The sequence below is a fragment of the Rhipicephalus microplus genome, chromosome 5, assembly GCF_043290135.1.
Source record: "Rhipicephalus microplus isolate Deutch F79 chromosome 5, USDA_Rmic, whole genome shotgun sequence".
NCBI lineage: Eukaryota > Metazoa > Arthropoda > Arachnida > Ixodida > Ixodidae > Rhipicephalus > Rhipicephalus microplus.
Window position 1 is genome coordinate 38,944,360 of NC_134704.1, and position 24,288 is coordinate 38,968,647.

The 24,288-nt window shown below is 44.9% G+C and overlaps 1 protein-coding gene and 1 long non-coding RNA gene across 2 annotated transcripts in view; one reads left to right on the forward strand and one right to left on the reverse strand.

Moving 5' to 3' along the window:
* The window catches only part of LOC142817739 (glutamate receptor ionotropic, kainate 2-like), a 333,822-nt gene that overhangs the window by 147,943 nt on the left and 161,591 nt on the right, over positions 1-24,288 (reverse strand). The window contains exon 2 of the mRNA XM_075895249.1: positions 19,567-19,722. Coding sequence (XP_075751364.1) covers positions 19,567-19,722 — 156 coding nt within the window. The remainder of the gene's footprint in view (positions 1-19,566; positions 19,723-24,288) is intronic.
* LOC142817740 (uncharacterized) overlaps positions 1-24,288 on the forward strand; it is a 174,103-nt gene that overhangs the window by 15,412 nt on the left and 134,403 nt on the right. The window lies entirely within an intron of this gene.

A 24,288-nucleotide genomic window follows, 5' to 3' on the forward strand; every position in this document is an offset into this window, starting at 1 on the left:
TTAGAAAGCGAGGCAGGTCTATGCGTTCAGCCTTTCACGTGATATAGCTCTCTCATCTGTCTATGTCATGTTGCGGCCTGAACGCATATAGCACAGCATGCGCCTGCTTCGCGCTCTCAGCATCTTCATCTTTTTTTAGTTTTATATTCGAATTGTTGACCCTCCCCCTTTTAGTCTTTCCACTTTCTCCCCATTATCCCCGTTTGCTGCTTGTGCGCCACTTCGTTCGAAGCCCGCGGGTCCCGGATCAAAAGTCGACCGAACGACCGGTATAGTGAAGAGACTGCAGAAGAATGTGAGAGAAAAAGTGAAAGAGTGAATGGGTGAGAGAGAAAGCAGTTCCGACCGTGACTCCGTCGCGATGGCAGCGTCGAAGAAGAAGCGTCGGCACATCGGCAGCGCAAGCGGCTCAGTTTTCGACTGGGATCTTTTTGTGAACCGCAGGCAATAGAGAATCATCTAGGAGAGAGAGAGGGAATGGAACACGGTGAGAAAAGAATTTTTTTTCCACCGAAGAGACCCACCGGGGTTAAACGAAAATCGATTCTTCCCAGCAAAATATATGATAAAAATAAATAAAAAAGCAAACCTCCTTTCCTCCTTGCACGGGTGAAAGGATTAATGGAAGGACGAAAGCGTGAGAAGGAAGGCTGAGGAACAAAGAGAAACGAAGATAATAAAAATTGCGAGAGTAAGTCCAAGAGAGCGAACTCCATCGCGGGAAGTGCGAATGAACAGCCATCGTCTGGCCGCACGCTTCAGTGTGCTGGTGCACTTTTCTTTTTTTTTGTGTGTCTCAGTTCTTCGCTTCTCTTATCCGTCTCTTAATGCTGTCGCGTTTATTGGGTGTCTGTCCGCATTTTCCCGCCGTTGCCTGGGTATCGGAGAGGCGATAGCGGCCCCCACTTAGTTGCGCGGCAGTGGACGGTGTGCTCCTCTCTGTTCGACCGGCTGTCGTGCCTTTTGTTTGTTTTTACGATGTACCGTCGCCCTTTCCGGTCAACAAGAAGTTACCGTGGTTGTCATTTTCAGTGAATGGTGCGTGGAAGATCTGAAAAGCGAAAGATCATGGCCAAAAAAGGCGAAAAAAGAAAGAAACAGAGGCTTAGTAATGACCATGTGATAACATCTAGGATGGCTTGAATAGGAGCTTTTATTTGACCAATCTTGGTTCATGAGCTAGCAGGTGGCGGCCCGCCTGTCGTCATTTTTATTGTCACTCAAGTGGCACATTTAGCGTTTTTTTTTTTGCGCTAGATGGGAACCGCTAAGCGTCGCTGGAGTGCTGTTTGCACTGTCGAGAGAATGAACGAAATAGTTCCTACGTCATCTGAAAAAAATTCCCCACAAGAACTGCCACACCACTAAAGGACTCATCATTCGACTCATTACAGTGCTTGTACGTGCGAAGCGTGCGTACGCGCTTCGTCTAAATTTCGGTGACAAGCAGCCCTGTCGCATTAAGGATAAAAGCCAACATGTGAAGCGCATCAGGCATCACCCCGTGAACTGCGTATGAGCGGGTGGTTTAAGGCTGTTAACTGATTGCGAAAGGTGCACTGAAATTCATGATTATCATAGTTGTAATCATCATCAGTCGTAGCGTCAACGCAGTGTGCCGCTACGCACTTGCACGCATCGCCTGGCAGCTGCTTAGGGGACGTTTCTTTGTAAATTGAGGTCAAATTGCGGTGTGCCTGATGCTTTAAGCCGCCGAGTCTTTTCAGAAGAATGCAGAAGTAACCCGGTGACCCTTTTTGATGACCGAAGTCTCTACGGCAGAGCCGTTCGGGAGCTCAATAGTAATCACCTCTTGAAGATAGTATCGTTATCAGAAGCTTGGATGCAGAAATACTCGACATACACCGAGAGCGATTGCATGCGCACTTTTCTCGCCTCTCGTCGGTGCAATCTCGTGAACGTGTTGGACTCGGCCATAGTCAACGCTCACCTCAGCTCAATCGTTAAGTGCTTACCTGAGCATGGCTGGCGAATCGCTGGCTCAAAAGGAGGCTGCACACACATCTGTTGCGTTTACGAAAGCGTGCCGATTGGGACGAAAGAAGCACGCGGTATCTATAAGCTACAGCGTTGTTAGGAGTAGAGAAGCAATCATTATGCAAGAAGTGGCACTACTATCGAAATGTGCCCATTACGTCTGACAGATAGAAAAGCGCAGTGACGACTATCATTTAGACTAGACATGCCGAGCTACGCAACCTATAGACTGGAAGAGATGGTAGGTGGTAATGGTTAGGCATACGTACGCGTGGATAACGTCAAACCCATCCACAGTGGTGCAACACAGAAGTTCGTGCATGAAGTAATCTTGGCAGACCGTCTAAAGATAAGTTCGCACGCGATTCAAGTGCGAATTATGCAACAGCAAATAAACGGGTGTTCTCGGCGTAATTATTGGTTCAGTATAAAAGAAATGTTACCAGGCGATGAAAAAATATTCCTAGTGACGTAAAGTAAAATACAGATGCCTCACTTAAAGCTATGTTCATCATTGCCATCATGAGCCTGACCCGCCAACTGCAGGAAAAATGCCTCTCCCATGTTTCGCTCATAAACCCGGTCCTGTGCTTGCTATATATAATAATCTAGTTGATATGAAATACGAACCAGAGCAACAAGTGATAATAAGGACAGCTGATAGGTTGTAAAGGGCGTATTGATTTTACTAGCATACGACTTGGAAGTGTTAACGTTGACCTTCATTAATTTCTATTCGCTAATATTTGTTATCTATTATTGGAACGCTGTAATAAAATAATGCACGTGTGCGACAGTGCATGTCCATGACTCCGTTTCATGTTTAACAAGTTGCAGTCTAATTAACAAAATTTCTCTTGATTTCTTTACAACTAATGTTTTAATACGTCACCAACATCTAGCTGTAGCTCTAGCTTAACCTCCAGGTTATTGCTGTGTTCGGGAATAATCTCACTTTAATATTTTCGCAAACACAGAAATTCGTCCATTATTATTTGGTATTTCGGATAGAGAACGTTCGAAGGCTGAACGAATGAGTACAAATCACTGGCTTACCCCCATCCCCCCCCCTTTCAGGCCTGTTATTTATTTATTTATTTAGTTTCTTTTTTTTGTCCTTTGTGAAATGACGCTTGTACGGCTTTTTTATTCCGATTTCAACACCGACCCCATGCGGGTCCGGTAGTAGCTTTAAACATTACGCTCACACTTCAGGCAGAACAATCCTGCCCTTCTTTTTCTCCTCATTTCAGGCGAAAAAGGAAATTTGCAGTATCATCCAATGTTGATGGGAACATTCTGATGAGCACCTGTCATATTGCGGACCTCGTAACTGCAAGTAGACGTGCTAACAATGTTCGTGCATGACACTAGTCTATCAGAAGGAGTCAGAACAGTCAATCAGATGTAGTTCTGTGCAAATCTAAGCCCCTATGTGTTTGCCAGAGAGCGAAATCTGGACATTGTGCACACGAAAGCGTTTCATTTAACTGTGAACCCGTCTGCACATAGTCTTTCCTAAAAGACCTGTATTATTCTATCATTCACATGTACCTGGACAGACACACCGACTTCCAGGTGCATGATCAAATCTTCTTCAAATAAGAGAGATAATCACGAATAAAAAGCACACTCGCGGAGGCCAAAGCCCCGCAAACATTGATGCAGTTCAGTCTACGTAATTCTCCGCAGACGTGACAGCCGCCATGCTTCCGTCTACGCGCAGAGCAATCTGTACTGCAGTTATACAAAAAACTTAATTCCTGCACGAGAAACGGAGACTCAGTATACCCGCATAAGAAGGCTGTAGGATAATACCGGCACTGCCTCCGCCACACAGAAACGAGCGCGCAAAAAGGGGGTCCACGTACAAGCAACTTGTATGCTCCAAACTGTGTCTAGACCTCCTCCAGAGCTTCCCCCCCCCCCACTAAAAAAAAAAAGCATTTGGAAATCGGCGGGGGATTTCCCAACAGTGCGTGCAGACGCGTGAACAGGATGCCGTCTTTGTCGAGTATAATGAGCGTTGTGTTTTTTTCCTTACGCAGCATAACTGCCGAGCTAGAAAGTTGAACGCATCGCCGTTGCTTCACACTCGTCGTGGCGAGAATATTTTCCTTCGTAACTGGCGACTTTTCTCGTCCTCAGGACAAGCACAAGGCGAAGCCAGAGACAAAGACAAGAACCAAATAAAAAAAAACAAGCGGTGGCCATGGCTACGAGAAATGCGCATATCGACAAAGTGTCGCACTCAGCTCCGTCATCGTTCGTAGGCGCCGAAGAGGAAACAAACCATGCTATTTATTCCGCCTAGACGAAAAGAAACTGAAACGTGTTGACAAAAGAGAGAGAGAGAAAGAGAGAGAGAGATAAACATGCGTACCCACGAAACTTGGAAAGGAGGAGTTGGTGAAAAAAACATTCGAAAGCGAGCCTAGGATGCTTGCGTAGCGGACGAGACACAAAATCCCTGTGGCATGCATTGCCTTTCCGAAAGGCCTACGAAAAAAAAAACACCAAAGATTCTCTCACACCTTTCGAGGTATCTTGTGTTTCTAAGCCCCTCGACGACTCTTCGCTCATTATTTTTTTCCCGAACTCAGTTTTCGCTTCATACTTCTACACTTTGTTTCTCGTTATTTTCTCTAATACCATTTGGCCTTTTCTTTTTCCTCACCGTCGAGCATTACGAGATGGTGCTGATTCAGACGTGCCAGCGTCGTATATGCGCCGAGCACACGGGTAGATTTGTACGCCTTCCGTCTATCTCGCCGCTGAAATGCGCCCCATTCGTTTCTCCTCCCGTTTGCTTGCTTCCTTTAATGTCTGTATATAAATGTTTTTTTTTTCTTTCTTTCAGTGTGTCTCTCTCGCGAGGTGATCTGCCGGAGGAATGCAAAAGCGCCGAGCGAGTAGCTTGTGAAATGCGTTCGAGCAAACGTGACTCGGATGGGGAATCGAATCCCGAATCCTAGTGGTGACGCCTACGCAATTAGTGTCTAGTGCCGAGTGCGAAAATGGGGACGCCCGCGCACAGAGATGAGATCTGCGGCTTTTGGAAATAAACATATAGAAGAAACTCACGCATAATACGCGGCAAGGAAGTAAGTAGGAAACAGAAGGCATGAGATGATTTTTTTTTTCAGGACGTGAGAGAAGCTATGCGCTTGATTAGGGAGCTTCCCGGAGCGCCATGCGGCCGTTTCATGGGAGCTATGTTACTAAAGTGCTCGGCGTATCGAAATGTAGGCGTGTGGTGTCGCAAGTTGTATTACCAGTTCCTTACAGACCGTAAGGCGATACACTTTAAGGCAAAGTGCACTGATTAATTAATTATTTCACTTTATATAGTCTGAGAACTTTCACCTAGGTTGAAGGAAGCAATACAAAAGAAAGAAGGCAGGAACGTTAACCACATCCTACTCCGGAAAAAATGGGGGAGGTGAAGGAAAAAGAAGTAAAAAGATGAAAGAGCTGCAACGAAACATAGGTTTCAGCGCATATGCTGATCATTTCCTTTGTTTTCTTCCCTCTTCTCTATTTGCCTAGATTGAAAAGAACCCTATAGTCAGGCAGATGTCTCTGCCTGACTAGGGTTTTTCAACACACACACTTGCTCAGATGCATTCCGAGACGAATGAATGAATTAATTAGTTAATGAAATCCTGTCTCACATTTGAGACATAAAAGCTTTATATCACAAAACGCGTAAGTTTGAATATGAAGAAGAGAAAATAAAGGAGGCACATTCAATGTAAGAGTCTTCACGACAAAATGATATCTTAGCAGTTATCTGTTTTTCTTTAAAGGGATTCAATGCAAGCACGAAAATGCAGACCTTAAGAGAGAATAACGAAAACAAAAACAAGAACAACTCACAAACGCAATACAAAGAAAGGAGTTTAGTTTAATTAGGCTTTTCAGGTTTTTTATAGGCACTGCAGCGTAATTTAAATGGGATGATATCAGCAGCATTACAGAGAAGCTCCGAAAAACGCGCAGAGCAATGTCTTCAATTAAATGACATTTCGTTGCAGATTACTGCTACTGTAATGAGAGCGACAAAGGTACGACGTCGGCGATATACATCTGCAGAGAATCACTAGGCGTTGTGCTATCTTATGCACAGTTGGAACCACCAAAAAAAAAGAAAGTTGTAAAATAGAATGTGAAATCAAAAGCAGTGGGAACAAGAGTGCGTTTGCCAGATAGCTGGGTATTGTAATCCGGCTCTGTTTTCCCAATCTGCATAGTTGCCTTTGTGTAAGCAGTTGCTAAAGCAGCGCGCTCAGGGAGTGTACGGCTATGGCGACCGACCGTCCGTTGCGAAACGTTAATTTGCGAATTAGGATGGGAAACTTGTTAAACATTATAATCTCGCATCGGCGATCGCACAGAAGCTTACGCACGAAAGTCCGGAACATCGGGCAACGTTTATCGCCTGCCTCAGACCGATCACTAGTGCAACCGCGCCGCGCATCAAGCCGCATTAGAGGCGATATTACGCCACTGTGGGCGCAGGTATCGGTGCCCGTCTTTGGGAAGACGTTCCCTTGCATTGACGCAACTGACGCAGAGATTAGTATTTGCGCCCGTTCAGCTTAACGATTTGATTCAAATAGAATTTGTCTAAGGTGTAGTCTGCGAAGTAATAAAAAAGTGGCAACCAACAAGATTGATCGCTGTCACTATCGTGTCTAATAGACAAAAAAGAAAGGAAAAAGAAAGAAAAACTCAACACGTTACTCCTTTTCAAAGATAGGTTTAAGCTTGACTGCAGACAGTGTTATAAGCATTCCAGGGGCGCTATGCAGGATGGCGCGAGCTTGCCGAAATTCAGGATCAGCTCGGGATATTTTCGATCTCTGGCGACACTTTGTTTTGAATTAGCAAAGAGTACGAGAAAGTGTAATCCCCCCCCCCCCCCCCAGCAGGCTGTATTTCATTGCTTACGATAGAAGCCGGCATCACATCACAGATGGTGGAGAAAGTTGGGCAGCATTTTCAAACCACCGACATCATCTTTCATTTGTTTATTGTTCCACTGTGTGCAGAAGTGCACCCATGAAATAGAAGTGTCAGAAACATTTTGTGATGATATTTTTAGAGGCACAGGGTGTTTAAATTTATTTTGAAACTTTTTATGTCTGCCCAAAATCTGTTTCAGAATGATCGGCATGGTGGCCTCGCACATTAGTTCCGGCCGAGTGTCTTACAACATCACGACCACAACTAAACCCGAGGCCACTTGTTAATCATTGTGGTTGACCTGCAGATTCTAGCGCTCTGCTCGGCCAGTGCACAACCTCTTTGTAGCCTTCATTGTCTGCTACCAGCCATGCACGTGCGTCCGGCTAATCAGCTATTTGACTGGGCACTATACTTGGCTAGTTAGGCCAAGAAATGCTATGACAAAGCTCTTACGCCAGGTCATGCTAACGAAGCCGTGTAAGACCATGTTAACGAAGCCGTGCAAAGCTAGGACTGGACTAACTAACATACTAGCAGCATTATGAACTAACTAAATCATGCTAATTATAGAGACAATAATCATGAACACGCTAAGTAAAACAGTGATAATTATTAATATGATGGTGATTAGGATCTAAGATCATGCTAATCAAGATTACGTTTATTAGCTCGATACTGATAGCTAAACATCTTGCTAATTGTGCCCGAGACAATTTTCTTTTAGTTGAAAACACAGCATTTAAGACAAGACAGCCCAGTGTAATGATCATTATGCCTCAGTCAATTAGTAAAAAAATAAAATTAAGACAGAGCTGATGCGGTCTTCACTTCAAAGCCACCCAAGCAAATGAGTAGGCGGCCGACGAAAAGCATGGGGGAAACTTGGTTATCACACGCTCCTCTGTGGCTCCAGCCTTGCACGAGTTGTGCGAGCTCATGAAATTATTTTATATGGAAAGAAGCTCACGCTAACCGTTCACCGCATCAAACGCTTGGCAGTCACACCGACACCATGACACTCACGAGTTGAACTGGGGCCATCTCAGAATCAACAAGTTTGTATCCGAGTTCACGTGCCAATCACTTTGATTGACAGACACCCACGGCGAAGATCGCGTAAGCCCACCACACTTGCTCTTACCGAGGAGCAGTGCTACTACCAGTACAATTATACTACCAGTTCTATCGAGCAGACAATGCAAACACGCACGCAGAAGTGAAAGCGAGTCATCATGTGGCTACGATGTCTCGTAATCAATTACACAGTGCACCCAAATCAATTTAACGTGCACCCAAATCTAAGCACACGGGCCTATACAACATTTCCGCCTTCATAGGAAATGCAGCCGCCGCTGCCGGGAGACCACCGCGGCGGGGCTGTCTCTACTAAAAAAGGTATTCGCATTTAAAAGATAGCGCGACGAGTATGCTGACGTCACTGCAGCGTAACAAAAAAATTTGACTGAGTGCCGGCGCTGACGCGGTCGCACGCGGTGTTTCTTTGATAACCAACGCGAATGTCCCACATGCGTTTCCAACGCCACGTGCGTTCTTGTAGCCATTTTTATCAACGCTGCTATCAAGCGCAACGCACTGTCTTCATGCCATGGCTGCCGTAGAGCGAGCTTGTTGAGCAAATAGAAATGAAAGGTGCTTGCAATTTCGCAAGGAAACAGGAGTAGAAATACCACTTCATAATATAAGTCGACAGAAGAAACTCATGAGCCATAGTAGGAAAAAAAATTACTAAAAATATCAAGGAAGCAAAAAAAAATGTTTCTGGATGAAATAGCATTACGCCCAGACAGGCGATGTGGCCACGAGACCAATTTTCGCCATGTGCAAACAGAGTGAGTCCCTCGTCCAGGAAGCGACCCAGAGAAAGACAATACGAAGATTCGCAAGTTCGCGAAATGGCGAAGACGACGACGCTTGGCTCCAATGCCTCCCGCGTTGCCACGGGAGACGTGCGGTGTCTTGCCGAATCTTCAATGCCTCCTTCGTTCTAGGAAGGGGGAGAGATTGAAGCCGGGAGGGAAAAGGAGAAAAGGACGAGAGCGACCGACAATCTCTTCTCCGCGCGCCTGCGTTCCTTTCGACATTGCCGCACCCAGAATTCGGACGATTCGATGCTGTCGTCTCGAAATGCTGCGGGCCATAAACCTGCGATACCCGTCAGGTTTGTGTGCACCGATAGTTATTGGACACAATAGGGCGCTAGGAAAACAGGAATAATAGAAAAAATTCAAAAATGAGAAAGTCAACCTTGCGACGTTTGACTATCTGTGACTACGGCTAGTTTTCAATTTACTTGCCTCGGATTCGTCTATGTGAAAGAAGCATGCGCCTTTTTCTTATTTTGTTGGTTGTATAGACACGTTTTGTTCAGGTAACGATAATAACATTGGAGATCGGAGTACTGACAGGTTTTATAAAACCGTGGAACAGATTGATCAAACTTAATTATTTATTTTTTGAACCGTACTTCCTTGAGCGTTTTTGTTAATTTTTGCTCTATAGTGTCTCTTTGCGCGCAGAGACCCAGGTTTCCTACATGGTATAAGAGTGAATAGAAGGATGCATATTCTAAAGAAAAAGGAAAGCTCCAATTAATAAAGTTCACGTTGTCGCCATCTTCTTCCACAACTGCTAATGTTTTACAACTAGGGTTGTCATGAAAAAAGTAGGGGGAGGGAGATATAAGAAGGAAATACAAGAAGGTAAACCAGGCACACTTTCAGTTTACTACTCTACGCTGGGTGAATGTGGTTAAGAGATGAAAAGATAGAAAAAGTTTTATAAATACACGTGAGCCTAAACTAGACTACTGCGTTCGATTATGAAGGACGCTGGACTTCAGGCGATTAGTTTCGCTTTTACTGCATGGCTGCCGTTCCTAGTTCCGACTTGAGTGGCTCAGTCAAGCCAGCTGATCAAGCCATGATGGAAAATTCTAACTAATCTCTACACAGTGTCACTACAGCGGCGACATTAAGAAGTCCGCTGGCATCAGCGACGGCTGATCGAGTGGGCACGTAGTGTGGAGCGAGCTAACGGGGCCCTGAGCTAAGGTCTCCACCCAGCGAGGACGATTCTTTAGGACTACTTAAATAGGATTTCTCTCTGTCTCTCTCTCTCAGTGGCGTGAACGAAAATTCGCTCGCACGAGATAGGGTGACACTGATGTTACTGCGAAAAGGCCTTTGTTGCTAAATGGACATAAAACAGGCAGTGAAAGATAAGACTTTAGAAGAACTGTCCAGAGGAGGGATTATTTTATACAAGTAGTACCAAGACAAAGACGCTGGTTTGATCCCCATCCATGGAATTCGCGTTTTTATGGAGGTAAAATCAAACGGCACATTTGTGCACAGATAAGGATTGATTTCAAGTGGTCCATATTAATCGGGAATTAACAAAACACGGCTTGCTTCATAAATATACCGTGGTGACGAAGCTTATGTGAGAGGCCATGTAGAAAGATGCAGGTTCTTGAGTTGGGCACCACATAGTACCACGAAATCCCAACTGCTCGCGAGAACAGCGTGTGCTCTTTCAAAGAAATGGTTAAATAACTATTTATTAGATGTATTGACAGTTATTTAGCCCAAGTCTCAAGAAAAACTTTGCTTTTTAAGTAAACTTAGACTTATGCTGATCCGTTTAGTTTTTTTTTCATGAAAAGGAACAATCAATTTTTTTACAATTTTTAGACAACTTTTTATGATTATTCAAGAAACCAGAACCAAGTGTTTCACCGAAAGTGCTAATAATGAGAGTGTCACTCCTTGCTCATGCCACAAAAACACAATTAAGCCCGAACAGGTAAAATGTTCTTGTCTCGAGCACTGTTTTTGAATGCGTCGTTCCGGCTACAGAAAGCTCATTGTGAGCCGCGCACATATAAGAAGCCAGAATGCCGTTCCCCTAAAGGCATTCTGGCTCTAATAGTATCTGCGCCTCTTCGCATCTCCACCCAACCCTAACGAAAAGTTCACTGCTACATAACAAATACAGCAATACCAAATAACAACAGAACAGAAGTGTTGTTCATGCAAATCAACGTGAAGAGAAAAGCGAGGTTCGGCGCATAAAAGAATGACCACCTCGTTTGCTCTAGAAAGTCGAGCGTTTTGTTTGGCAAACGAGAAGCGCCCTATGACGTAGTGCGTTGCGCTGGGCATTCGGCTTCGTCCCACCAGTGCTCTTTGCGTAAGCGAAAAAATTCCACTCGGCTCGGCTTGGTCGGCCCCACTAGTCTGCGTAAATCGCCGATTCTTTGGCGCAGGCACGTTTTCCGAGATGGCCTTTGTGCAACGAATCCAGGCAAACCGAAACAAAAGCGAAATAAACGGGGAAGACGATCAGCAGAGAAACCAGAGCTCCTATGGGAACACCAAAGTAAGCGCAGAATTAAACTGATGTACATGGTATGTTTGCGCTGGAGTTTGGGGCTACAACTGTTGGTGCTGTGCTCGTACGGCCCTTGCAACGGGTATACGTCTGACAGTGAAAGTTTTCTTCGGTTCTTTTTTTTTTGCGTGTTGATCATGTTTCGCAGGTAGGTTCGGCTGATTTGTGCGCATTAAGTCAAGCCGTGACAAAGCATGCCGTATTGTTGCGAAAGTCATTCTCGGTAAATCAAGCTGGGACCCAAGGCAGATATTTTGTAAGCGTATACGTGATTAAAGTAAAAATTCTTCTTTAGAAGCCATGCTTACTATAAAAAAAGCGAGATCAAGTTTCTTTTTGGGGAGAGGGGGAGGCAAAAGTCTTAAACGTGTTAACGAACACGGAACGCAGCCGTCGGTGTCTAGCATCAGCGGTGTGAACACGCTATAGTTAAAACAGAAAAGATCACCACCATATCCACGTAGTGAATGATGTTAGAGGAGCTTGCTCAGAGATGATCGGGTGACCTACGAATCCTCCGTACACATCCCTACCATCATATATATATATATATATATATATATATATATGACAACGTGTTATATATATGAATTACATACGCAATGTTTATTCATTTATATTTGGGGGCACTATATACGTCTTGGTTAACATTCTTTACACAAAAGAGATGTGTTGGCGAGCCCTCTTCGCTTCGGTTTCCCGGGATGTCACAGCAGGGTCTTTGTGGCTTCGAGCTGCTGATGCGTTGCAACAACAGCATATATACACCAGCACAACATGAATACGTCACATTCCACTGTGCTTTTGAAGTGTGGATGCGGCCCCCCGCTAACCAAGAGCGTTTACTGCGTGAGCTCCTGGCGAAAAGAAAGGAAGTGCACGTGTTTAGAAAAAGGGGGTTAACGATTTATAGCACTTCGTACTGTATTATGGGAGAGCTGAAAGCAGTCCAGGTGGTACTTTTAGAATTCACGAAAGCGTCGTTGGTTACTGATTCAAGACATAACTGTCAGGCACAACACCTTTCGCATCTCACTGTGCCCATCCTAAAAAATTATGACAGCCACAATTGTTGATTTCGGGAACATAGTGCCTTTATTATTCGATTTCATTTTTTAAGATCATTTCAGGAGTGTTTCGACTACTGCACATCACTTTTAGCTGCGACTTTATAATCGTAATTGTAATGGTAACAAACACGCATCTGTTTCAACTATAGCAATGGTTATCAACATACCGTAACAGTAGACATTGAAAGCCGGCGACAAAGCTAACTTCTAAGGTGCTTCGCTCTCTAAATATGATTTGATTAGGTTGCAGTGATGTTAACGGCCACCAAATTGTGGGTTGTGATTATGACGTCATTATTATGCACTTTGACGTTAGATGAAGTTGTTCGCGCGTTAACATAATAACAAGACGCAGTCAACCGGTCAAACATGGTTAGATCTTGTCTTGGAGGCAGTGCTGCGAAACCACGTTAGCTGGAAAAAGCATTCGAGAGGTGGTAGGGGGGGGGGGGGGTCCAAAACATTCGACTGAAACAAAAAAGCAAAGGAATGGGCAGAATAGGGCTTTCTTCTTCCAGTCCTCTTAAACGAATATATAGGGGCCGGCATGATCTTTTTAACAACGGTGCTGTTTAAGTCAGACATGCCAACTTTAGCGTTTTGCAGAAAATAAGAAGTTGGTATGCGCCACAGACATCGGGAAGGCCCGCTATCACGTGCAGCAGATGGGAGCGTTAGGCGAAAACTCTTATCGGCGTATTGGAGTTCGTGAAACACGCGAGAGAGTGGGAGGGAAAAAAGTAATAGAAAGATAGAGAGAAATGAAAGAAATATAAACACGCAAAAAATAAATAGACACAAAAGGAGATAGAAATAGAAAGAAAGAAGCATGCCCGCAAAAGAGGTTGAAAGAACAGACTGCAGGAATGAAAGAAAGAAAAAGAGGGAAATGAAAAGAGACTATGAAAGAGAAAGAAGAGGAAGTGATTGCGATGCAAAGGGCGAAGAACAGACAAATATAAAAGAGAAATAAATAAATAGAAGGAAACATGAAAAAAAGCAAATAAAAACATAAAGATAAGACAGAGAAAAAGAATAAAAACAAACAGGGATTTAAGCCCACACTGCTCCGGCATTCGTTCACGCTTAACCCCACTAGTGCGGAGCTGCCATAAGATTCAGTTTTTTTATGCACTACTTAGTTGCGATGGCTGATGTCAAGTTGCACACTATTACCAGAATGCTAATAGGGCCTCATTTGCTACTAGCCCCTTATATTGGCGCTTCATTTAGTTTGATTGACGATGCAAACAAGCAACAACATGCTAAAATAGCCGCCTGCACGCCTTCCAACATAAGAAGAAAAGTCTTCCCCTACGAAAAAATAGTCTTTGTTTTTTTTTTCTCTAAAAACACCATTAACTACTGGCTGGAACATTGACGTATAGGACGTATAGGTAGCAACAAGAAGTTTAGTTTCATCATTCTCGTAACATTCATTTTTCCGCACGAAAAGCGCACGCCGTGATGGATGTTCTATTAGCGATAAATAGCTTCTCACTAAAAAGCTCGAGCTTCTGCCGTATGCGCGAAAACCGCTCTTTCATTACGCCTATACGATGAGAATCAGCGATACGAAGACCCTGAGGGCGGACACGCCTAAGATGGTGGATAAGCAGTTCCATAGTCTTTCGAAAACAATGTTACTTAGAGAGCGACTACAGCTGTGCAAAGAAGAAAATGCAAGAAGGTTCTGTGTGGGAGAAACGTTGTATCGTTTCCTAATAGTTATACCGATCATTGCTTCCACCTGCGATCCCGCGGGAACGTCTGGAAGGAATTCGGTTAACGACGAATAACGCGTAACACATGCTCATTCCTAGTACGAAGTTAATGGTTCGGCTGAGTAGTGTGTTTTCGGCGTGCATGGGCAGTGTAACACATGAACACCGTGTCTTCTTAGTATACCGCCCATCAAGAACCTGACTTAGAACGTTAATCGTTCACCTTCTTTTCGTGGAGTCTGCAGAAAAACGCCTAATCTGGTCGTGCGTACGTACGTGGTCTTCATAATTCCTTCCCTTACTGCACCCAATTTCACGAGAAACTGCAGGCGTGTTACTATTCAACGGCTATCGTTGGCAACAGCGGGCTTATGGGAGGGCAAAAAATGCGTGCAATGGGAGGTCTTCTCTTGATAAAATAGAGGCGGTCACTGACGTCAGTAAAGAATCCTTGCGAAATCTCCGACAAACTGTCCAAACTTTGAAAGATAAAAAAAAAGAACGAAAGAAAGAGAATGAGTTTGGGTAGGTGATGATGGTTAAGAAAGTTGTTAGTCGTGGTTAGGTAGCACGAAATCGACGAAATAAAAAAGACACTACGAGCAGTCAGCATGCTAGACACACACACAAAAAAAAAAAGTTCGCAGAGATCCGATTTCCAACTTAAACCCCTTTCACTCAAAGGCAACCCACGTAATATATTTCATTTTTTCAGTTACGTTTGGTTTGCTTTAGCCAGCGGTTGCGAATGGAAATCGAGCTACCGAAAATGCCATACATCATGAATGCGGGAATGGTCTAATGGAAAGCAAGAATAAAATGAATAGATCAAACGGGTATATGGGAATTGATGATAAGCGTATGTTCTCTTGATATGAGTTGTTTAACATCGTTCGATGAGCGTGGTCTAATTCGCGATGTGGTCCACTTTCTTCTTTTTTACATCGTAAAAATGAATTATATATTACGTGTGCGTAGGTACGACCGAGTACCTGCACGCTCCGCATATCCACTATAGAGAACTGGTCACGGTTTGGAAAGAAATACTTGACCACATTTTTTTTTTCACTTTTAAACAAAACATCAGGATGGTATCTTAACTAAAAAAAAGGAATACAAGAGACTTGAGAGACAAATTTAAGCATAGGAGTATATCCACAAACTATCGCAAGATTATTCAAATTTCAGAGTGGATAGTAATGGTACAGTGACACAGTAGGAAGCCTCCTAACTTTTCTTCATTGCTTGTTGTCCCTTCGGAAATTGTGTGGAGCGGATCGAATAATTTATTCGTAGTCATCTTGCTATTTCATCGATACAATGTGGCATGCGAAAATGGGATCCTTAACTAATTGATGGATTGCCAACCAGCCTACACTCTTTCCTACCCATTGGTCTAACGATAAATAACCGCAGTTTCTGTGAAAGAACGAAAAAAATAGCAACCAATTCAGATGTCCCGTGAATAATTGCTTGCATTTACCTCCGTTAGCATCCCGCCTGTCGAAACACAATTAAGTGTGTAGATACGGAACCGCTACAGAGAATGAAGCAGTTCTCAACCTGTATTTTATTTCAACATGAAGTGATCTGCTAGCACACATACAACAGTACAAATGTGCTGATTATTTTGAACGTGGGGCTCGGGCGACCGCAGCCTGCCGCTCACAATAGGCAGAACGTGCGGGAGTAACTCCGCCCCACCCCTTTTCTGGACCACCCACGAACCTCCCGCGGGAAGGACGATGGCGGGCGCGGTTCCTCTTCGCTATATAGAGTGGTGGTGTTTGACTCCTCTCGTACGCTTTCACTCACACAAGGAACATACGACGCAAGGGGCGATGTTACTGTCCTTAGACTTTATATAGTCAAACTAACGGTGACAGTGACGGCGTTATGTCCCTAGGGTGCACATATAATTGTTAACTAATAATAAAAGAGCGCTAATCAGGTAGGGCGTATTGTTACCGCGTGGCTGTTGCCTGTATTTATTTATTTATTTATTTATTTATTTATTTATTTATTTATTTATTTATTTATATAAAGTACCATGAATTTTTTTGTTGGTGGGTGGTCATTACATGGTAGTAAGGCACTTGCTGTAAAAAAAAAGTAGGCACATGATTACTGAAGTCAGAACAAAACTTAGACATGCAGTATACCTTATTTAAAATATTGCTGCGTTGCACCTCCAAACAGTCTATTATCATAACTAGTTCCCTTGTAGATTCGAATATAACTAAAACAAATAAAAAAATGAGCAAATCGAAAACATCGGATAAAGTATAGATGCGCCAGACGTGGTGGTCACAACGCCAGAAGCTTTATTGGCTCTGGCACCACCGGGCGTCAATCAATAGCAAATGAAGATAGACCATGCCTGCCCTTTACATCGCTTTGAAAACGTACGCTGTTGATATCATGCATTTGCCATTTTAACTTACGATCAACCAAAGGAGTTTGTGATGTTCTCTGGAAGACATTGCATCTGAAATATAGGAACTGGACAGTGACAGCCGGGTACATCTCGCTTCGGAGTCCACAAGCCACCGCGCAGCATCTGTCGCGCTTCGGACACGAAAACTCAAAACAACCGCTCAGTACGACTATTCTGCGTAGACTCATCCCTCCGCTGTCCACGGGTGAGTAAAGTAAGCGATTTAGAACTCGGCCGCCGTCCTCAAGATGGCATAGCTTTGAGGTGGCTTTCTGAGGCGCGTTCGCTTTCTTTCTCGCAAACCTCCCCTGCGTTCCGAGCAGGCGGTGTCACAGCCTTGCCTCCTTTTCAACGGCGCCTTATACTTTATTTAGTATCCCCCCGCCTTTCGTCGTCATCGTCATCGGAGGTGCACGCAGCTATAGCTGCTTTACGAGCGCGCAGGCGGGCGAGTCGGTGACGATGCTTCTGCCCAAAGATCCGCGTTCTAAGGAAAATGACGGGAAGCTTCGAGAATCAGTATAGACACCAAACGACTCCCCTCCCCCCCCCCCCCCCCCTCGAATCAAGCCCTACACCGCAACTCACGGCCTCTACACGAAAAAAAAAAAGAATCCCGAGCGAATAGAGCCCAACACGGTCATCTTCTGGAAACTGCCGCGGCCGTAAACATTACTGGGCGCGTTGTGTATCTAGTATAGCCACACGCCTTTTCTGACTTTATTTTTTTTCCCCTCTTTAGCAGTGATGTCTTGGCCGCAGAATGCGCGTGCTTGCCTCCTGAACGACGAACCGTCTCGAGTCGGCCCCGCCGTTCAGGTTATGAGCGTTGTCGAGGGCTAAAGCCGCCGCCCGATCCGTCGTGCTCGAGGTGATGAGTTCTTGTGCGGCTTGTCTCCGTACTTTCCGCAATATCGCCCTCCTCGGTCGCTAAAGTGGCCGCTCCGGAAAGAAGCGACGTCGAAGCGACGACGAAAGCAAGGAGCAGCGTTTCGTGGAATGCTTTCTTGATCGAGATTGAGCCCGACGTATATACAGGGGTTGATGAATATCGGTGTGGCGCTGCGTTTGGCTTGCGTTTTTCTGGCGCTTTGCATGTGCTAGTGTAAAGAAGTTTTCACAGTGTGAGAAATACTTTTTTTTCCCGGATATGTGCACCCTTGCCGTGATGTTTCATGCATGACCATACAAGCATATATAATATTTAATCATACAAGTACATATAATATTCAATACGTGGCTATTTGCACAGTTTTTTGTGTGTTTTGTAGTGTTTTCACGTGTCTTGAATCTCACACATCGCTGGTCCGTGGCTGATAGATTAAAGACAAACAATTTGTTTTTGATCAGCGGCTGGGGCTGATCAGCTGCTGATGTGACCACGATATTACACGTACGTATATGTCGTATATTGCTGTCCGCTGCAATGAAAAAAGTAGGCAGTAATTGACACGAGTACAGGTGACTGGCTACATACTCGGTACGTTTCACTAACGCGATTATAGAAAAAAGAAGCGAGCTAAGAACAAAAAAGTAGCAATCAATTATGTATGCCCCCATACACGTGCTTGTACTTGTGTGCGTCAAATTGTTCGTTATGGCTTGTAAACATATTGTCAACAGCATCGTTCATTCACAACCAGACAGAGCTTTCCTCATTAAACTGCAATTATCGCCTATTGCATCACGCTATTTCGCGCTACAGCTCCTCCCTTCGCTATGCGTCGCAATGGCAGTCTTTCATTTCATATCAACATAGCATTGGAATGCCCCGATTTCACACTCTAAACCACACTGTTGCGGCCGACCTCTTCAACGCCATGCATTCTTATAGGAAGATGCCTTTTTGTACATTATTATGAAATTATGAAAGTTAATGTCAGCTCGATTGCAAGCTCGTGAATCATATATGCAGTGTACACATGTATCCTGAAACGGGACACTCAGTCGAAGCTGGGTGCACTCTCCAGTTCAACCGAACAGGACTATATCAATCGCAAAGCTCATAAAACGAGCTCGCAATGGGTTTGACCTTCACTACTCATAATGGCCATTTAATTCTTCAACTAAATGGGCCCCTAAAGGCACAATACTATTACGATATCAGGAAAATAGAAAGCACTAACTCCAGGGGAACAAGCGATTCCTGTGGAGACACGCTGGTCAGCGGTATGGGCCTCTGAACAAGATCAATTTTTCGAGTGATTTCAGTATGCCGCGAGACCTCAACAGGCAAGACAAAACATGTTTACACCTCATTCGATTAAACGTCACATATACCAATTACTTAAGGAACGAAATCGGGCTGTCAGACTCACCATTGTGGTTTCGATGTAACGTCCTAAAAGACAACAATCAGGTCTGCTGTGAGCACACAATGTACGCACTAGAGAGGCAGTTTCTGAAAGGCGGCCTTAAAAATACAACGGGACTCAAACTTCGACTTGACAGGTATAGTCTGGGCAGTTGGCATAGTAGCTCCAGTGCGTTACACGCCGAAAAAGCGCTACTGACATCCTGGCGGGTCACAAGTATGAACGAAACATTGTAACTCGTGTAGTGCACGTCTGGGACTGTATGTGTTATGTGTTTATCACTGCATATATAATAGCCATCGCTCAGTACCTGGAGCAGCATGGTAGGCGAAAAGCATGACAAACATCTCCAGCTGTCCATGAAAATATTTCACTCTCTCTCCCTCTCTCTCTCCAGGAGAATTGAACTCTGGCTCATAGCTTGGAATCTCGTGGGTGACGACACAAAGAAACAATAAAAAAACAGAGATCCTCTTCATTTCACTCAGCCGCACTAAGTAATGGGATCTCTTGCGATTGTACTGATTCAAACGGAAGGGACGCTAATGGAATGCGCCAGGAGCAGTAGCGGTGGCAGTGACGGCACATTCCGACTACTGGCGCGCGCATTCCAGGAGGAATGGAAACACATTCCCTACCTTTCTTTGTGGCCCTGAAGCTGTCGTCCTTGTCGAGGCGCTCGATGCGCGGCACCAGCCGCGAGCGCAACAGCACGCCGTTGTCGTTGTTGATACGCTCGATGGTGACGCGAAAGGCGAACTCTTGCTCGTCGTCCGCATTGTCGAACAGACCGCCTGCGAAGTGAAGGAGAGAGAGAAAGAAACGATGAAATTCGTCAGCTAAGACAGACAGACAGACAGACAGACAGACAGACAGACAGACAGACAGACAGACAGACAGACGGACGGACGGACGGACGGACGGATGGACGGACGGGCGGGCGGACAGACAGACAGACAGACAGACAGACAGACAGACAGACAGACAGACAGACAGATAGATAGATAGATAGATAGATAGATAGATAGATAGATAGATAGATAGATAGATAGATACTGGCACACATCATTTGCTGGCATTACTGAGCTGGAAATTTTGTTTATGATGTGCTATTAAGAAACGAAAGACGACATACAAAGTACCCGAGGAGACAAAAGTGCGACCATGCAACTGTTTAATACACCAGCGCCATCTATATTTTTTCCATTCCAACCAGATGCCGATGCACCCGATCACCATCTTCGCATCTAGCCCCTTTTCTGCTCTCTCCCATCACCGAGCCGTCGCGAGCGCTTTATATGGTCATGAAAGAAAGAAATCTCCATGCGGTGCCTCACGATGAATATCAAGGGAGGTATTTTTTTTTTCAGTTGTGTACAGATGGCACCGCCTTGCATTCCTCGCGTTCACAAGGATGGCGGTCACGCTGGCTCTCTCTCTATATAAAAGATACAGTGTTTCCAGATGCTTCGTCGCTGTTCGTAGTGCAATGCGTGCAACTAATAGGGAACCGTCATCGGGGCGCTGCTGCACACGCTGACTCAAGGAGCGCTGGGAGGTGGCGGCGGTATTGCTTCGAGCCACAAAGAAGCAGCACGAAGAAACAAATTTTGGAAAGGGAAGCACGCCTGTCACATCTCCCTGGGAAAGCGCTAGGACACACGTGCGACACTACCACACATGTAGTGTCGCATCACGACCAGTCCCTGAACTAAGGCGGACCAACGGCTACCATTGCGAAGCGCGCACTGGCCGACGTCTCGTTGTCTTGATGTCAACGCTAGAGGTGCTAAAGTTATCGTAGTGTTATGACGTCACCGTGATGCCACATAAGAACAAAAATTTGTTCATGCCGCATGATTTCATAGCACGATAACGCCGCTTGGTCGAATGTGGAGCTATCATGGAGTGGAAAATAAGGGGAGGCGCCGGAAGCATTTGGAGGGGGTAGGGGGAGGGTCAACACGTCAACTGAGAAGAAAGCGACATTCGTTTGCCACTCGCAATAGGTGGTTGCTTAACGGACTCTGCGAGCTTTAAGAAAAATGGCCTAAAATATGCGCGTTTAAACGTACTGACGATACCGTACATGTATGGTAAATTCGCCTTGGTCCATGTTAGGTAATGCCTTATATAAATATGGCGAAAACCAATTGGTCCGTGTTAGGTGATGTCATATATGTACGGAGAACACCGCTTCATTCATGTTTGGTGCTGCCATGCATATACGGCAAAAACACCTTGGTTCATGTTAGGTGATGCCGTAGTTGTACCGCAGAACTCCTTGGTCCATGTTAGGTGTTGTCGTACAAGTACGGCGAAAACGTCTTGGTGATGTTAGGTGATGCCATACATGTACAACTACAAGCCTAGGGTTTAAACTCACAGACTGCTTTATGCACGCACTTGAGACAACTGGGAGGTGAAGCCACCTTATTTTTATTCCCAGTCATTGCACTCAGTTTCTGCTACGCCATCCTTCCGAAAACATTCTGCACCTAACGTGATTTTAGAATACCTCAAAGATCGGAAGCTCCCTACCTGATTTTGCACTGCCTCGGTGACCTGCCTACCATTGACCGAGCTACAACGTCATGCCTCGGCGCCATCACATGACGTCGTTGTGACGTTATGCTTGTGTCATATATGTGACGTGACCATGGCATGCAATAATTTTTCGCAACACTCGTGAGAATGCCGACCGGGGACATTGAAGCGGGACGTCAGTCAATTTGCGCGTTTAATGAGACATATAAAGTTTTCGCAATAATAAACTGGAATAATGTGGAATGTGGAATAAGCTAATAATGTGGAATGTCACTGAAACAATGCTTTGGCAAGTGAACTCGTCGTCCACGAGGCAGCAAGCAATTAATTTCTGCTCCCTTCAAACATCCATATTTCCCTCCGGTTCTGCATTGTTTGGTTCAACCATCCAGGTGGCACTGCATCTGCGTGTGCGATAAAAACACGCACAGGCGAAACTCTCGACCCACCACAAGATCACCGCCGACAAAATACAGTGGCTGCAATAAAGGGCCGTACCCATTGCGTGCACCTCAAGGAGTGGTTCTACTCAGAGCGGAATGCCTGAGGGCTCTTAACGGCGTGAAGACATGGAACAATGATAACTCCTTTTATGCGTTACCTTCTTTCCGCAATTTTGTCTCATTTGACCGTTCTAGCGCTTCGTCGCACCTCTCTTCTTTCGAACTCTATGACATGTTTGTTTTTGTTTAGTTTTAATCACCGCAATAACAGTTGAGATGGAATGCCTCGTGGCAGTCTTATCTTCGATAATATCAACAGTAGTTTTTGGGTCATGCGTAATTTTACCTTTATAGGCTGCTCGTTCCCGTAATGAAGTTTCTAATTAAATGTTTTTTTTAGTTCAACTGAGAGACTGCTTCCGAAACTACTGCGTATTCGAAGAGACTGCTGAACCTCACAAAAAATATCGAAAGCCTTTTCTACACCGTGAGAACCGTCGGGTGGTGAAGCTGTGAGCGTGCGACTGTTGGCCTAGCCAGGGCCCGTGCGTCATCATGTCTAGCGTGAGAAACATCTATTAAAATTAACACATATATACGAGAATCTTAGTCATAGGTTCGTTTTGTTATTGTTTATATTCGATCTTTCCTCTAGTTACAAGACCTCCTTGACGTTTGGTACTACTGCTCCTACTATAGCTCTGCCATCGCTCTGACGACACTGATGAGGACAATAGCTCGTGGTAGATGAAGCTTACTCGAAAAAAAGGAAAACGTGGCTGGTCCCTCTTTTTAGGAATTGGTATAACACGACAGTGAAAGATGTCTTCAAGCAGGTAGTGGAGCATTTATTGTGCATTGTTACATCACAGGGCTGAAAGAATAAATACTGCAGGAAGAAACTGTAATGTCACCTGAAGAATTCTAAGCAGCTCAAAATGTCCAGCATACACTTCAAGCAGAAAACACGCATGAAATGAGCATACACAGAACGAGCGCGATCAAAAAACGGTCACAGCTCAATAGTTGAAGCACGCTGCTCAAAGAGACAGAAAGATGCACGAAACGAACGAAAAAGTTAACAAAGGACGATGTGCGATCGACTGTCATAATTTTTAGTTGTTCGTGTGTGAGCAGTGTGCTCCGTTCGTAAACGCGGCCATGGCAGCGAGTGAAGTAACTTGGAGCTTTCTTTAATCGTTGTAGTTTCAAAGCAAACTTGAGGTGAAAGCACAACAGGCACAAAGAACCCGAATCATGAAATAGGCACGCGCACGAGTAAGCGACCACGCCACAGAACATCTATAGGCACTTTGACTACGCCATGTGGAGGTGCGCCCTCACAGTAACTAACGCGTGGGGTGGTGTGAGGCAACGAACTGTAGAGCGCACGCGCCCGACGCGTGACCCTCGCGCCATCTCAGTACTGTTAACGAAAACACGCTGAAGTTGCTGAGCTCTGAGGACCGCCAGCGACACATGGTGAATACAAATGACTTGCGTTTACATTCCAGGGCAACGTAGGTTATGTGGTTAAGTGATTTGTGTTGCTCGCTGAAGAGTGAGAGGTCGCTGGTGCCACGCCTCACTACGGAAAATATTTCTCCTATTTTTTTGTTTGTAATCTGCTAGTATATATATATTACGTCATATTCGTGACAGATATACGTCAGCACAGCCGTGCTGGACCCTGGCATTAAAACACTTTCGTGCTAAAAATTGCAGCCAGTTTCACAACGCGGAGATCATAGGCGAGTGAAGTTGTAAGTTTGCCACTGTACGTGATTGCTTATGAACGGCAAAAGTGTACTTCCGACGAGGACACAACGAAAGAACACACACGCACACGTGTGCTTTATGTGTACGCAAGTGTGTTTCTTCTTTGTGTCTTCGTCTGCGGTGTTCTTGTGGCGTTCGTAAAGATGCACTACCAACGTGCCCAGATTACAGCCTTGGTATGTGATTGGCCGTCCAGATCACGTGCATCATCATCATGATTATGATCTCGTTTCGTTCACTTCCTTATTTGCCAATCCTCCTGCTCCCGCGAACAGCGTGATGGTTCCTATCGCTACTATTGCTATGAGGACGACTACATTGCATGGAAGACTAAATGGTTTTGCTGTAAACTAAATAATAAACAAAAATCAACAAAAGAGCAGGTGTATGAAATAGAACACACAACAAAGTTTGCCTTCCCGACTACGAGTAAAGTTTGAGGAGCAAGAAGCGTACAGCACGGACGTCGGGAGGCCAATGCACGGGAATAATAGGCAACGACTGCGTGAGACAGACTTTCAGAGAGAGATAGAGAGAAAGAAGCGCCAAGAAAGGAGGGCAAAAGGAGGATTCGATTTTCCGATGTTTGCT